At 41.1% G+C, this 17,086-nt stretch overlaps 1 protein-coding gene across 2 annotated transcripts in view; it reads left to right on the top strand.

Moving 5' to 3' along the window:
* The first annotated feature begins 734 nt into the window (after positions 1–734).
* Positions 735–17,086, top strand: part of Cacul1 (CDK2 associated cullin domain 1) — a 56,004-nt gene continuing 39,652 nt past the window's right edge. For both annotated transcript variants that reach the window (XM_028775227.1, XM_028775218.1), the window contains exons 1-2: positions 735–1,144; positions 16,282–16,408. In XM_028775227.1, coding sequence (XP_028631060.1) covers positions 754–1,144; positions 16,282–16,408 — 518 coding nt within the window. In that variant the 5' untranslated portion in view covers positions 735–753. The remainder of the gene's footprint in view (positions 1,145–16,281; positions 16,409–17,086) is intronic.

Raw genomic sequence — 17,086 nt, 5'->3', positions numbered from 1 at the left:
TCATCCCCCAAGCAAAGGCTCGGGCTGCGAGGTCAAGGCCTAGGTGGTAAAAAGCGTGTGTCGGTGGGGGAACCTCACTATGGAAAGGTTAGCCAGCATGGGGCATGAAGGGACACACAGGAGGCTGAGGAAAAAAAAAAGAAAAAAAAAAGGGCGGGGGGAACTGTTAAGTCTAACTGCGGAGACTTTTTTCGTCCATTCTCGGGCACACCCAGACGAGTTCTGGCAAAAAGTTTAGAGAACGCGCGTGCGCAGACCAAAGTCCTTTATCACGTAATGTCGGCCGGGGGCGGGGCCAGCGAATCCTGGTCTGGACACCTGGCCTAAACTGATGGGGGGGGAGGGGAGGGAGAGGGAAACGCGCGGCTGTGTGCATTCGCGTTGCGGTGACTCATAACTCCCTCCCCCTTTTCGCCCAGCTTTCTCCTGGCTGTCCCTCGCATCACGTGCTTTCCTGGCCGCTCTCCCAGAGCCCTTTCCAATTGCCCGAAGAAACTGCTGTAAAATGTCGTGAGGGACGTCGCCGCTTTGCGGCTGCCTCTCTCAGAATCAGACCCCGGGAGTGCCCACCGCAGTCAGTGGTTCCTCCGGCGGAGTCGTCCTGACGGAGGGCGAAAGCAATCGGTGCGTCACTGGATTTTCCGCCGCACTCGCGAGGGCTCCGGGCGATGTGAACTCGAGGCGGCTGCTGTGCTCCCAGGCCCGAGGGCTGAGGTGGGCGGGTAGGTGCCTGGGAAGCTGCGGCCCGGCGGGATGGAGGAGAGCATGGAGGAGGAGGAAATGCTCACCTACGAGGCAATGATGGACGACCAGAATCACAACAACTGGGAGGCCGCCGCAGACAGCTTCCGGCAGCCTCCACCGGCCCCGCCGCTGCCCCCGCCGCCGCCGCCGCGGCCCTCGTCGTCCATCCCAGATCCTGGCCGAGAACTCCCGGGGGGACAGCTGCTAGCTGTGCACGCGGGCTCCATGGACAGGAAGGGTCCTAAGGAAGGGCTCTCGATGGGGCCTCCGCCCTTGCCGGAGTCAAACGGGGTGATTATGATGTTGAAGAGCTGCGACACAGCCGCCGCGGTGGCCAAGGCGGCTCCTGCCCCCACCCCCAGCTCTACCATCAACATCAACACCTCCACCTCCAAGTTCCGTGAGTCTGCCCCCCACGCACCCCCTCCACGTCCTCAGGCTTCTTCTCCACATCAGCTCGCGGAATCCCCCCGCCCTGAGAGCAGCTCCACTTCCTTTGTTCCAGGCTTAGTTCTCTTTCCTCTTCTTAACCCTTCTACCCTCTTCATTCGGTGTCTGCGGCCAGTATCCGGCCGACCAGCCTGGGTTGCTTGTTAGACCTGCGCAGCCTTAGATTATGCTTCAGAAAAGATCTTTATTATACCTGATCTCTCAACATTAGAAAGCTCTTTTCTATTGCGTCCCCTTTAAAGTTTCACCTTCCAAAGCGAGGGGAAAAAGTAAGGGGGCCCTGAGTTTCATTAGCGAAAGGCCTTTCGTCTTTCTTTGTAGCCAGAGAGCAAAGAAATGTGTTCTTTTTTTTTTTTTTTTTCTCGAGACAGGGTTTCTCTATGTAGTCTCTTGGATGTCTTAGAACTCACTCTGTAGACCAGGCTGGCCTCGAACTCAGAAATCAGCCTGCCTCTGCCTCCCAAGTGCTGGGACTAAAGGCGTGCGACACCACTGCCCAGCGAAATGTGTTCATGTATTCTTAACCGATGTACTTCGAGCAAATCAGGCATCTGAACGTTGGTCTCTTTCAACTCTTTGTTCTCTGTGACTTTTTTGCATCCTGTCACTGAATTCTGAGTTACTTCTGTGTAGTGGGAACTGCTACAAGTTTTTTGAAGTTGATGTATAAAATCACGTTCCAGAGAAGGTTCATCAAGTGACCATAACCAGGACCATGCTGCATGTTGAACTTTTTAGCGATCTGCCTTAAATTCAGTTTCAGACAGAAGACAAAAACTGACCCCAAAGTGTTCATAATCAGGTAGTGTGCCTCCATAGCTAGGTAAAGAATAAGATAGTGCTTTTTAGCCCTGAGTGGTGGTGGTAGTGTAAAAGGAACGTGACCATTACTGGTAGCCAGGTCCTTGTTAACTGCAAATTTAAAATGACATCTCGGTAATGTAACTGGAGATGTTATTTCTAGTTAAGTTTTATTAAGCTATAGCAGTAATTGCCCACTTAGCTGTGTATCTTTTTGTCCTGATGCAGATGTGTAGCCACAACCTTAGAAAAAGTTATTTATGGGACTAGCACACGACATTACTTAATTGCCTTCAAGATACTGCTTTAGGCAAAGACACTGTGGTGTGGGTGTAGATAGGAACATTTGTGTATGATTATTCCCTGTTATTCATACACCCGACAATCATATAATTCAGTTTGTATGTTGAAGGTTAAGTTGTGAAACTAGACTTTATATTGGAATGTGATTTACCTTAGATGCTGAAGGCAGTTTGGATTAATGCTTAAGTAGAATTTCTTTGGGAAATGAACATTAAGTTACCAACCAAACAGAGAGCAAAAGGATTTGCCAAATCAAAAGATTATTTCTTGAAAAGATTAATAAGGGGAGTTAGGAATGCAGCCTGGTTGAGAGAGTGCTTGCTAGCAGGCAGGAAGCCCCGAGTTTGATCCCAGCAACTTATAAAACCTGACCTGGTGGCTCACAGCTGCAGTCCCAGCACTCTGGAGGTAGAGACAGGATGATGAAGAATTTCATCTTCCTTAGCTGCATTTCCATCATATGCATATGTTATAGGTCAGCCTGTGATATGTGAGACCCTGTTACAAAACAAAACAAAAAGACTACTAAGCTATGCAGATCTTTTAAAGACTGGTCAAGGGGAAAAGTTGCAAATAAATGAAAAATAAAATATTAGATTTTAAAAAGTTACTATATAGTAATAAATTAGAAAAGGTAAATGAAATATGTGATAAGGAACTATTAACTCAGAACATAGTTATCAGAAGTTATCTAAGCTTGGATGGGCCAAGCTTAGACTAGTAGGATTAGTAGTGACTTTCCCTTTCAAATCTCTTAGTCCAGATACTCTTGTACACAAGTTCCATCACACTTCCAAAACCTTTTCTTTTTATAAATTCTGGAATATAGAGCACAGAAGCAAGACAAAACTAAACCCCCAAGTCCATTTTATGGGTTTAGTGAAAATCTTGATTTAAAACTAGGTAAAGAGCAGTGGTGGTGCATGCCTTTAATCCCAGCACTTGGGAGGCAGGCGGATTTCTGAGTTCGAGGCCAGCCTGGTCTACAGAGTGAGTTCCAGGATAGCCAGGACTATACAGAGAAACCCTGTCTCGAAGAAAAAAAAACCAAAACCCCCCAAATAAACAAACAACAACAACAACAAAAAACTAAGTAAGATTATAGTTGTGTTACACCTATTAGCATAGAAATGAAAATCCTGTATACTATTAGGTCATCAGATCTAATCATGTCAAAAGAATCATGATTCACTGTCCAAGTTTTTTTCCCTATCGATATATTGCTGTAATTTATCTTAGTACGTTGGAAAAAAAAAATCATGACTCGATAACTTTTTTAATGCCAGTCATCCAGCACCCAGTTGATACTGTGATACTTGATACTGTGATAAGTCTTAGTAATTCAAAGAATACAGGCTAACTATTTAAAAGTCATTACTAGATACCTGTAGGATCTAGGATCTAGGATAATAGGAATAATGATGGAGAAATTTTCAATGTATTCACAATAAGATGGTAACTGCCAATGGATGCTCCTTAACATATTATGAAAAGTCCTTGTTGCTTGCATGGTGGCTCACATTTTTAATCCCCCCACAGGAGGTTCTTTGAGTTCCAGATCAGACTCTGTCTCAAAACAAACAAACAAACAAACAACCAAAAAAAATGGAAACAAACTCTTTAGAATTTGGTAATAGTAGAACCACTGAAACCAAAAGAAAAACTCAGTGTAGACGGATGGTTAGGTTGAAGACCAGCCTAGAAAAGATAAAACGTATGCTAGTAGAAATGGTACCAAAAATAGACATCTATATAATTTACAAAGTTATAGTGTCTGTAAGTGAAATAACCTCAAAATACACAAGACTTAAGTACAGTGAAATTTTATTGAGGAACTAAGGAGGAATTTGCTAAATGGCTCACGTTTCCATGTTCTTGAATCAAATTATTATAGGAATGCTCCTTTTCTCCATCTGAATCTAGAAATTCAATTTAAATGTCACCAACATTATGTTTGATTTGTTTGACAGACTCTGTTGTTGACTCTAGTACCTGTGACACAATGCTGGCTGGTCTTGTAGCCTGATAGAGGTGGGCAGTAGTAGGTCTGCTGTCTTTTATTTACTGTCTTTTATTTACATGTGCCTCTGCTTTTGTCGGGTGATTTCTGGTCTGTCTTGAGACTGTTCAGATCTGCTGCTTGTTCTTGGGTTGTTTGTGCTACTGAGTTTAAAGACATCCTTGTGAACTTTGGGCATGTATTCAGAATGTCCTCTCCCCACGGCTTGTATTTTTTTTTTTTTTTTTTAGTGTTTTTCTGAAGAGTAGATGTTTTGTTTAAATGTCAGCTGATTCTTATCAGTTCTGTTCTTCTATGGCCTGTGTTTTTTTGTATCCTGAGAAATACTTGTGTAACTCAAAGTCAAAAATTTTCTTGTAAAAGTATCTTTTACTTGCCTGATGTAATTGTTTTCTTGGAGGCCTGTGGTCACCCTTTTCAGTTCTTTCTGAGCTCTGGCTGGGTGGTTCATCTCAGGTGTTCTGGGTCAAACCCCTCTTCAAGCTGACTGATTTAATCTGGCTTCTCTTTCCTTCTCACTGAATTGCTGTGCTTGACTTCAAACTGATATTTAATCTTCTGGCTCCTCCTTATTCTCTGGCTTCACCTGCCTCTGTTGACCTTCACTGAACTGCATGAACTCAAGAACAAACTCAACTCCACTGCATTGAACTTAACTGACTGAACAAAACTGAGTAGAACTAGAGACCGGAATGCCTGTTTCCTGAGTGCTGGGATTAAAGGCATGTGTTATCATACCTGGACCTAAAAAAGGTTCTTTTTGCTTTTTTCTTCTTCTTTTTTTTTCCCCCGAGAAACTTGCTCTATGCCAGGGTAACCTTGAACTCAGAGCAGATCTCTGTCTCCTGGAATTAAAGGCCTGTCTATTCCAGCCAGATCACATAAACCTAGAAGGTCTTTGGATATGATCCCTTGCCAGAGCAGCTTTGTTGCTGGATTAAAATTCCTCTACATTTTCACCTAGAAATGTTGTGGGTTTAGCTTCTAACCTGTGGCCTGAATTATGAGCTTATGTGTGTGTAGTGTGAGAGGGACATTCTTTTCTTCATACATATCCAGTTGTGTCAGCAATATTCAACTTAAAACTACCCTTGCTATTTTGGCAGTTTTGTAAGATAGTAACTGAATATATATGTATAGATTTCAATTCTGTTCACAGACCCTTTTATATGGTGTGTCATGTTCAGGATTGTTGTATCCTGGACTGGGTGTTTTATGATGGAATGTTTGTCTATCTCTGGTAGTGTTCAGTGTCTTTAGATTTCCAGGTTCATTGTGTGATGACTTTTCCAGTACTTTTGTTTTTAATCTAAACTGCATTTGTTGTGTACAAAATGTAGTTGGATCTTGCTTTTTTAAAAAATTTATTTACGACAGCCCCTGCCTGCCTGCCTGCCTGCCTGCCTTCCTTCCCTATTCCTCTCCCTATCCCCTCCCTTTTTTCCTTTCTTTTCTTTCCTTCTGGTTTTGAGACAGGGTTTCTCTTTGTAGCCCTGGCTGTCCTGGAACTCCTAGACCTTGGACTCAGATCCACCTGCCTATGCCTTTGAGATTAAAGGAATGGCCACCGTGCCCAGCCCCCAGCCCCTACTTTCAAAAGCCCAGTTGAAGACTTTTCACATTATTGTAAGGTTGAAGTCCATTGTCTATTTTCTTTCTCTTAGTTTCTTTTGATACTTTTTTTTTTTTTTGTGAGGCCCTGACTGGCCTTAAACTGACCTTAAACTCCAGTCCCAGGGATTGAGTCCTTGGCCATACCTGTAAACTGTGTGAACCTTAAGTGTTTTTGCCCATTTTTTATGAAATACAACTTCAGTTTGGCTTATCACCATCATTTTTGCTTCTTAATGGTCACCCAAAGAGTTGCAGTGTGGAAATTTAAGTAAAGCATGGCCTTTGCTAGACTCCCCCTCACATAGAGTGTAAACATCTGTAGTCCTTCATCTCCCTTTCTTTCATTGTTTGTGTGCTGCTGCTGTATATAGCTGTCAAACAATTAGGTGTCCCATGACCCAGGTGACTGTTGTTTAATGGTAGCCATTTAATATTTTTTAAAGTGAAAACTACACAACTTATTGGCCATCTCAGAGTAGACAGTTGTGAGGCATTCAGTACATCGTGTGGTACAGTCACTGCTTTGTCTAGTTCCATGCTGTTTTTATCGCTTCCAAATAACTGTTTATACCCATTACGTAATCAGTCCCCACTTCTCCTTCCAGCTCCTGGCATTTCCTAATCTGCCATTTGTCTTTGTGCTTATCTTTTCTAGAATCATAAGATGATATTTACTTTTTTTTATTTTTATTTATTTATTATATGTAAGTACACTGTATCTTCAGACACCCCACAAGAGGGTATCAGATATCATTACAGATGGTTGTGAGCCACCATGTGGTTGCTGGGACTTGAACTCATGACCTCTGGAAGAGCAGTCAGTGCTCTTAACCACTCAGCCATCTCACCAGCCCCGATATTTACATTTTAGAGAATCAAAACCTAGTGTTTTTTTTTTTAATAAGAATGGCCTCTATAGGTTCCTATATTTGAATGATTAATAATCAGGAAGGAAGTGGTACTATTTGAGGATTAGGAATAGAAGGTGTGGCCTTGTTGGAATAGGTGTGGCCTTGTTAGACAAAGTGTGTCATTGGCCAAAGCCCATACCAGGCTCAGTCTCTGTCTCTGCCTGTGGATCAGATGTAGATAGAACCCAACTAATTCTCTAGCTTCATGCCTGTCACTATGCTCTCTAAGCCTCTGAAACTGTAAGCAAGCCCTTAGTTAAATGGTTTCCTTTATTAGAGTTGCTGTGGTCCTGGCGTCACTTCACATCAATAGAACTTCTAAGACAGCTGGGAAACAGATCTTTTATATTATCCTTTGTGTTGCTGTTCTTTCCTTTAGTTTTTGGTTTCCGTAAAAATTTTAGCTAATTTTTTTGGTTGTTTTTGTTTTTTTTCTGAGACATGGTTTCTATTTGTAGCCCAGGTCATCCTGGAACTCATTCAGTAGATCAGACTGGCCGCAAATTCATCACCCGCCTCTGCCTCCTGAGTGCTAGGTGACCCTCGTGTGCCACCACCGCCCAGCATGGTAATATTTCTTCTTTTTATTTTTCCCATTTATTTATTTATTCACTCACTTTACATCCTTCTTGCAGCCACCTCTCCTCCCAGTCTCTCCCTCACATTGTCCCTCCCCCCCTTCTCTCCACCTCTGGGAAAGGTGAGGTCCATCCCTTGGAACCAACCCATCCTGGTACCTCAAGTCACTGAGGACTAGGTACATCCTCTCCCTCTGAGACCAGACAAGACAGCCCAGTTAGGGGAGCACAGTCCATAGGCAGGCAACAGAGTCAGGGGTAAGTCCCCGCTCCAGTTGTTGGGGGACCCAAATGAAGACTGAGCTGTACGTCTACATATGTGGGAGCAGGGTTGGTGGCAGTTAGGTCTAGCCCTTGAATGCTCTTTATTTGGTGATTGAGTCTCTGGGAGCCCCCAAGGGTCCAGGTTAGATGCTGTTGGTCTTTTTGTAGAGTCACTGTCCTTTTTGAGTTTCTCAGTCTTTCCCTCAACTGTTCCACAAGACTTTCTGAGCTAAGTCTGGGACTCTGCATTTGTTTCTGTCATCAGAGTGGAGCCTCTCAGAGCTCATTTATGCTAGGCTCCTGTTTGTGAATCTAGGCTGACAGATATAAACATAGCTTGAGGCTCCAAGGAAGGCAGGCTATCAGTGTGTTTCTCTAGATCTTTTGAGTACAGCTCAGCACATTCTGCCTTCCCCTCATACCCAAATTGGCAGGGATAGCTTTGGTTCTGTTGTCCTTGACTTAGTCAGCTTTTGCTTATCTCTAGAAGTCTTTATTTTCTAAGAATGTGTTTTACTCAATTCTATATGTATAGAATCTATAGAATTCTATATGTATACCTGCTTTTACCGTTAGCATTTTTAAAAATGTCTTTATTGTCTCTTGAACTTTACTGTTAACTTAAAATCAGTTTTTATTAATTCTTTGAGAATTTCATAAATGCATACAATGTATTTTATTTATTTATTCTTACAGTATCTTTTGGCCCTAGCTGTCTTTGTGACTGAGGATGACTTTGAATTTCTCACTCTCCTGCTTCTACCCCTGGAAAGTCTGGGATTGTGCCTAGCTTATGCCTGCCAGTTATCTAACCCAGGGCATTTAGAAGCACTCTACCAACTCAGCCATATCTTTGGCCCTGCTTTATCTTTTTAAGTATCAGCAGTTTTAACTGTGATGTTCCCTGAGGGCCAGTTTTTCTATGTTTATCCTCCTTGATTTTCCTGAATTTAGAATTTTTCAGATTATCTTCCCTACCCCCAGCCGCATTTCCACTTTGCAGAGTACTTCTGCTTTATGAGTAGTGAAGCACTGTTCACTTCCTTTTTTTTTGTTTGCTCTTTGAACAAAAATAGTTCTCTAAAACCTGTGAGTGTGCTTCTGTGCATGTGTGCATGTGTGTGTGTGTTTTCTAGAGGATGATGGTTTTATGGATTTACTGCTCCTGTATTTATGTGGGTTCTATATAGACTGAATTTAGGGTTTCAGGCTTTATTTGCTGAGCTATCTGGTCAGCCCACTATTTTATTGCTGTGTGTGCATACTTACTGATCTGTTCATTTTTAGTGTCTAATCTATTGATACAGATTTAGTGGGGATTGACTGTAGTGCAGGCTGACATCCAGTCTAGGTGTTGTTAATTGAGCAAGTCCTCAGTAGTGTAGTGAACAGAGAGTCTTTAGTAAGCCTACTTCTACAAACTTATCTGCAGTTAACTCTCTTGGTGTTTGGCACCCTCAGGATCCATTTCCACATGTATTTAGTCTCAGGTGTTTTTATGGAATGTTACTAACCTCTTTTTCATTACTTGGAACTAACTTACTTACTTTCTCTCTCTCTCTCTCTCTCTCTCTCTCTCTCTCTCTCTCTCTCTCTCACTTTCTCTCTCTTTCTCTCTTTCTTTCTTTCTTTCTTTTTTTTGTTTTTCGAGACGGGTTCTCTGTGTAGCTCTGGCTGACTTGGAACTCTGTAGACCAGGCTGGCCTAAAACTCATAAATCCGCCTGCTTCTGCCTCCCAAGTGCTGGGATTAAAGGCATGTGCCACCACTGCCCGGCTACTGGTACCTCTTAATAGTTGAGGTCCTTTGGGTTTTGCAGAGGTCTTACATGCATTGATCCAAATTATCTACACATATATGGGAGTATGTGTAGAGGCTAGAGGATAACCTTGCTGTCATTGATTGGAGGAGACTTAGTAACTCACAGCACTAATAATTCTTGCCTCTAGGTGAACAGGCAATTTTTAATATTTAACCTAATGAATTTTAACCTAATGAAATTGCTTTTTTTCTAGTTTTTAGTTAACTTTTGAATTGATTGAAAGTATTAACTGATTTTTACTAAATCTTATATTTACCTTTTGGTTATCAGGGCCTATCCTCCAGTTTGCTAAGTGGTTGATTGTTTGGCATCTTACTACCTTCTAGCTTAGTAGCTGTGTCTGGCAAGCATCACCATGAATATGATCTGTCGGTTGAATGAACTTCAAAATCTACTGAGGCTCTTCATCTCCTTTTTGCTTTTTATTTTTAAAAACTGTTATCACATGAAATGTCATTGATAAAGAGAAACCAACCCACTTTTTTGTATATAGAGCTTAGTTTCAAATCTCTGAAGATAACGGAGTTTACTTTTTTGGTAAACCAACTGAACTATAAGGCGTGCACATTGCACTGTTGGTTGTTAGATACTTTGTGACATTTGGTGACCTTGTTCCTTTGCAGTGTGTCTCAGTGCCATAAACTGGTCTTGTGTCTCTTTCTATTTTAGCTGGCATTTGGCTGTTAGCCTCTGTAGATCTACTAATACGTAGTTACAGACGTGCTAATTAGACATTTGAATGGTATTTTATTCAGCGAGTGTTTATTGTATGACAAAGTAGTGTTTCAGCGTTTGATAATGATGTGGAATGAGACATAGAGTGAGATGATGAACAGATAGATGCTAGTGTGTTATAACTAGATGTTAAGAGTTGTGTAGCACAGAGTTGACAGCATAGAGAGGAAAGAATCCTTCCGAATATGAGATGTTTGCCAGAAGAGTGGCAAAATGGGGGAGTATTTGGACTCATGCCCTTGCAGAGGGAGCAGAGGGTGTAAGGAAGGAGTGGCACAATTATTATACTTGCTATTGTGTGTATTTGTGTTCATGTTAGCATGCTCCTGTGTACCACAGAGCACATGTGGAAGTCAGAGGACAGTTTGCAGGAGTTGGTTTTCGCCTTCCACCACTTTTGTTCCAAGGTCCTCAGGGTCATTGGTAAGCATTTTGAGCCTTTTGCCAAGAATAATTTTGAGAATAGTAATTACAGATATTTTTAAAAAAGATTTCTTCTATCCTTTGAATTACCTTTGCTTTTAGCTTGTTATTTTTTGTTTTGTTCTTCATGAATGATTATCCCTCACCATCTATTCTTACTTTAAATTGAGACTGTTTGGTAGGTCTGTGTTTGTAGGGTGCTTTGCCAAGTTGTTAGTGTTGGGCTTCATTTACACTGATCGGATGCAGAGTTGCAGTTTTGCTGATGAACTGTCAAGTGCTAGTATATGAGTGTCTTTCTTTGGGGGTTTTCCCTTTCTAAGAGAAGGATCTTCATTTTGAGAAAAAGAAGGGGTGGATAAGTGGAGTACGAAGTGTAGTGTATTTCTCTTGGTTGATAACCCTCAGAAGTATAGGGTTAGGTTTGATAGTGAGCACTTTTGACCTCTGCATAGTCTACCAGCTCTGGGCTTCACATGCTCCTGCCAGCCCTCATCTGTCTAGGTCTTTCAGAACTCTATTCTGGCTTTTTACTGTTTAGTCTGCAGCTCTACTTCTAGCTGTGTGGAAGTAACCCACAGTTCTTGGCCTCTGGTTTTGAATGTTTGGCTCCCGCTTTATTCCATCTCCAGAGCTCAGATATTTTAGGATTCAGTGCCAAAGAGTGATCAACCTGTTGAAATGTTAAGAGACAGTAAAGAATTTTAAAGTGATGGTATACTTGTAATTAGTATAGTTGAGAACAGATTTCCTTTTTTAAAATTTCACTTTGGTGAGAGTTTGGATTAGATGGAGTTGGTACCATAATAGATATCATGATAGCCCTGACAATTTCATAAATGTACTGTCATGATGGGTTTTTGTTCATAGCTGTGTCTCAAATGTGATGGTAGAGTTGTAGAGCAGTGTTTGTTGTGAGAGCAGTGTTTGTTGTGCAGTCCCTTGTAGAAATTTCTATCTTACGCAGTAGCCAGGGCATTAAGTGTTCTGTTGAAGGCATTCTACTATCCTTGTCTATTCCCCATGAAGAAATGGGTTCTAAGCAGTAGAACATAATGATGTAATTATCTTAAAGCTTTTCAACCGTTCAGTGTCTGGGAAAATGCACTTCATTTGAAGTAAAAATGTATGTTAGATAGTGACAGATAGTTGGCTTGCTGCAGCCTTACCTAGACTACAGCACATCTTTTAGGGTAGGTGAGTAGCATAGAACTCCTAATGAACATGTTAATGAGGATGTGAATAAAAACAAGCAGACAGTATTATCTGGTGATATGTTTATGTGAATGTAACTCTAGAACCTATAGGTAGAGTGTCTTCATAGTATCTACAATAGACATTTTAAGTTCTCTGTAGTGTTTCTAAACCCCCGAACTTAGAAGTCCCCAATATCCAAAGCCTTTTCATAGAATCTGACCAAGTAGAAAGAAATGTAACTTCACTAGGTTTCAGGTAGCTGCTCTCTTCTGTTGGCAAATGAAAACATTACCAAGTAGGTGGGACAAGTTGGATTTTTTTTCTCAGGAACAGGCTATTTACATTGTTTTTGTTTTTAAATTGTTCTCCTAGGAACAACTGTTTCACTGTTCTTTTGTTTTTGTTTTGAGATGATCCTTATACCTTTATTTCTGGAGTGCTGAGGTTGCAGGAATGCACTTCCACATCCAGTTTATGCTTTTTGTGGTGCTGGGGATCAACCCAGAGCTTTGTGCTTGCTAGGCAAGTGCTCTACCAACTAAGCTACACCCTAGCCAAGTTATTTTCCTTATCAGCTAGAGTTTTTAACCTTCCATTTGTTTATTAGAATATATTACCTTGTTTTTGTTCTGACCGCTTGCTCCCCTTATACCCAAGGACTTCTTCCCATTCTGAAAGTTTTATTATTGGCCTTTAGCTCTTCTGTCTAGTGCTTTAAAGAGTTCAGTCACCCCCTTTTGATGGAGGGAGCAGAATGTTCTGCCTGATATAATGTTTTGAGCAATGGTGAGAGACTGGCTTGTTATACCAAGGTGAGCATTCGATGATAAGCAATGATTTTTTTTTTTAGAAAACATTCACTTTCTCCATCCCATCTGACACCTAGTTATTAGTTACAGTTAATTTAAAAAGCTGTATTTCAGATGTAATTTAGCTTAGCTTATTTTAAAATCACCATTACTGAGTTGAGAGGCAGAACTATTTAAGGTGGCTTTCTTGGTGGGGAATAGGGGTACCAAGTGGAGCTTTGTTGAGTTTGCATGAAAGCACTTTTTTTTTTTCCCCCGGTTTTTCGAGACAGGGTTTCTCTGTGTAGCCCTGGCTGTCCTGGAACTCACTCTGTAGACCAGGCTGGCCTTGAACTCAGAAATCCGCCTGCCTTTGCCTTCCAAGTGCTGGAATCAAAGGCGTACGCCACCACTGCCCGGCTGCATGAAAGCACTTCTTTGCTGCTCTTTTAACATTGTCTTTGGTATATTTATTTATACATTGACCACAGTGTAAGATGACAATTTACTAGCAATCCAGAGAAGAAAGTAGGTATGACCTTCCCTGGCTACACTGAACTGTTAATGATATGGACCAGTGGTTCTCACACTTGAGCAGTCTTCAGGGTTATATGGGCAAGGCATATTGACAGGTTCCACAGTGTTCTGATCAGGTCTAGAGTGGAGTCTAACAGTTCATATGACTAGCCACCTTCCCCATGATGCTCTTTCTGCTCTGGCCATTAGGCTTTGAGAGCCACTGTTGGAGTGGAACCATCAGTCTCTGCATTAGGTAGACCAGCCTGATGAAAGTACGTAAATGCAAGAGGATTGTGGAGTAGAACCAACTTGATTTGCAACAGCCCATGTGAAATTGAATTCCAGACAGCAAATAGTATACCTTGTATTGTTTCTCCAATAAGTACTTAATTTTATCTAAGGTAGTTCACTTTGCAGACTTTATAACTACTTATCAGCAGTTTGGAGTTGGGGCTCTAGCTTTTAATTTCTTTTCTATGGTGCTTGTGTTAAATCCTTCCCACCCCTAGGCAGGGTTTGTCTGTAGCCCTACCTGTCCTGGAACTTGCTCTGTAGATCAGGCTGGCCTCAAACTCAGGTCTGTCTACCTCTGCCTGAGATTAAAGATGTGAGCCATCACAGCTGTCCAGCTTGTGTCATTTTAATAAGATATTTGGTTAATGAAAGTGCCTATCTCTTTGATAGTTTCCTAGCTTTTAGCAGCTGTATAATATCTCCCAAGTCTGAGGTTCCAGCTATATATGTTTTAGACTTAGTTTCATTTTGTTGCTAATGGTAGGTTTAACTATCTTTGCAGAATCAGGTTGTTTGATTTAGCTGTTTCCTGCATGTATCTTGAGCCTCACCTTTGTGGCAGTTGTTTTGAGAAGACACAAATTTTATTTTTAATTGGAATGTCTCTTTGTGAACTCACACCTTCTGTTTCACTTGCTTTTCATTCTTTTTTCATCATGCATTCCAGGTTGGCCATGCACTTACTGTGTAATTCAGCCATCTTCCGTCCTCAGCATTCCAAGCACTAGGATTGCAGGTGTGCACCATATATGCCAGGCTGTGACACACACTTGGGTTCTCAGCCACTGAGGTTAAATTTCCCAAATAGAAATTTAAAATATTAAGTGTCTAGGAGAATTGCCTTTCCTTCTCCCAACATTAGGAAGAGCCAAACTCAGGGTTTCATGTTAGGCAAATGCTCTACAATTGAGCTATATATATATTCTCAGCCCATTTTGTTGTCAGAACTTTCCCTGCTCATTTTTCACTGTCAGCTCTGTGATTTCATTTGTCAGTTAGACTTGTCACATTTCCATTTCATCTTTACCTCAATAGCCTACAGCTTTGATGATTCATTTTGTAGCCTACAGTTCTGTTGGTTCTGACACAAATAGAATGGTGTATTGTTATTTCAGTTTCATACAAACACATCTCATTGCCCTAAAGATCCCTCTGTTAACCCTTTATAGATAAGCCTTTTCCTTATTGACAACTCCCTAGCAATCACTGATATGTTTTTATCCTTAAAATTTTGCCTATGTTAATACTATATACATGGAACTCTTACAGATATGGAGAGGAGACTTTTGGGTCTGTTTTTCTTTCATTTAGCACCCCTCCCTTACCATGATATTGATAACAGGACCCAGGGCTTCTTATATACTAGGCAAGTACTCTGCTGAGCTACACCCCCAGTCCTAGCAAAATGTGCTTAAGACTGTACTATACCAAAGCTGAACATGTTGGCACACAGCTGTAGTCACAGCATGTGGGAGGTAGAGGCAGGACAACCAGGAGTTGAAGGTCTTCCTTGGCAATATAGAGATTGTAAGGGCTACATGAGACCTTGTCTTATCAAAAAAAAAAAAAAAATTCTACCATGTCTATGAGTTAATAAAAGTCATTCTTTAAGTGCCCTTTAACATACATTTTATAGGACTAAAAGTGAAGTGATTTAGAGAAAACAGAATAATGATAATACTGGTATATGGCTAAGGTTAGATGTTAGGAGTGTAATACTAAGGTTTCCCTTGACCTGGCTTCTCTGTCTGGAGTTAGCTATATATTCTGGAGGAAGCCATTAAACTTTGCTGCTTCCCAGCTTTTTTGTAAAATGAGCAATAAGATACCTGATCTGGAAGTTATTACCTCTTATCTCCCTAAGTATTTAGGGATCCCTTTAACATTAGCATCTTGTTGTAAAGCACCTTTCACCCTGGTCTTTGGAACAGCTTGCTGAGGCTTTGGAAGGACCCCTGGTAAGGGTTTGAGTCTGTCCATTGGAATGAGATGAGCCTTCAGTGCAAGGTTTCTAGGCCGTATCTTTTTCCTTGGGGTTGTTAAATTCCAGGTACTTAGAGCCCAAGTTAGTATGTCTGAGTGGGACTGGTGATACCATAAATCTCAGCATATTTTGTGGAAGCCTCTTCTGGGACTACAGCATTATTTAAATCTCAGACCCTGTAGTCTAGTCATTAGATAGATTTTTCCCAGGAATGTCTATAAAGATTAATTATGGAAGGCCACAGTTCCTGGAATCTTTTTGTGGATCATTAATGACTCATTAAGGCACATAATTGTGATAATAATGTGCTGAAGGTCAGGGTCTATTTGAAAGTGCTTTACTGATGATAGAAGCTTACAGCAAACTGGGAAAGCAACCAATGGCTGCTTAAAATTACTGACCAGATTCTTTGTGCTTTATGCTTTTGTTCTCTCTTCAACTCATTCTTTCTCTCTTCCCCTCCCCCTCTCCTTTTTTGAGACAGTGTCACTAAGTTGTCTCAGAGCTCACTGTGTAGCTCAGAATGTCCTAGAACTCAGGCTGTCTCTGCCTCCTAATTCATGCCCCCCCCCCTCTGGTTTTTCAAGACAGATCTCCAAGTAGCCCTGGCTGTCCTGGAACTCTCTCTATAAGTCAGGCTAGCTTCAAACTCACTGCCTGACTCCCAAGTGCTGGGATCAAAAGCATGTTCCACCACTGCCGGGCTAAATTTCTCTCATTTAAAAATTGAAATGGGTCGGGTAAATAATGGAAAGTGTTTGAATTAGTATACACTTGCTATAATTTGTATTTCCATGTGGCACATAGTAATGTTTATTTTACTTTTACTTGTAGTAATGAATGTTATAACAGTTGAAGACTATAAGAGCACATACTGGCCAAAATTAGATGGTGCCATAGATCAACTTTTAACCCAGAGTCCTGGTGACTATATACCTATATCCTATGAACAGATTTACAGGTAAGTCACCATTTAATTTTCCTGAGTTTGAATGAGATTTTATTGCTGACAACATGAATGTTATGTATAAAGTGTGTAAGATGAAGTTGGATGTGTATATTCTTCACACCACTGTATTGGAGATTTGGTTCACAGGTGGTTTTCAAATCAAGCTACTCTATTAACTTCTGCCTCTGATTGCTTGCCTTTGTCATACAGAGTAAAAAACCTCTGAGGCCGGTAAAAACAACTAATGGAGTATCTGCTTTACAAATATATATATATTTTTTTAAGGGAGATCCTTGTTAGCTCTGTTGATGCTTAGTGATATGCAATTCTAGTTCTCTTTGATATTTTGTTACCTAGCCTCTGATAAATGGAAGCATCAGATTAGGAACTAGGGTGGGAAATGAGATCAGCTGAATAGTGACAGGAAGAAGTGACAGCTGTATTCCCCACAACTGGTGTACAAGGAGGATGTATTGCAAACATCTTTGTGAGTTAGAAACTTTCTCTATGCTGGTTATTACTCTATTTTTTTATTTTGACATGCATTTTTTAAAAAGAGTGAGAGCAGGTGGTTGATAAGTAGTTACCATATTTAGACCATAGATCATCACTCAATTTTTGATTCCTTATTGCCTATTTAATATGTACTACCCAGGCCATTTGAAGTTAGTTAGTTGGCAATGTCCTTTC

This window comes from Grammomys surdaster, unplaced genomic scaffold (genome assembly GCF_004785775.1).
Source record: "Grammomys surdaster isolate TR1022 unplaced genomic scaffold, NIH_TR_1.0 66, whole genome shotgun sequence".
Taxonomy (NCBI): Eukaryota; Metazoa; Chordata; class Mammalia; order Rodentia; family Muridae; genus Grammomys; species Grammomys surdaster.
Note: the sequence above shows the minus strand (reverse complement) of the source record. Positions and strands in the feature narration are given on the sequence as shown.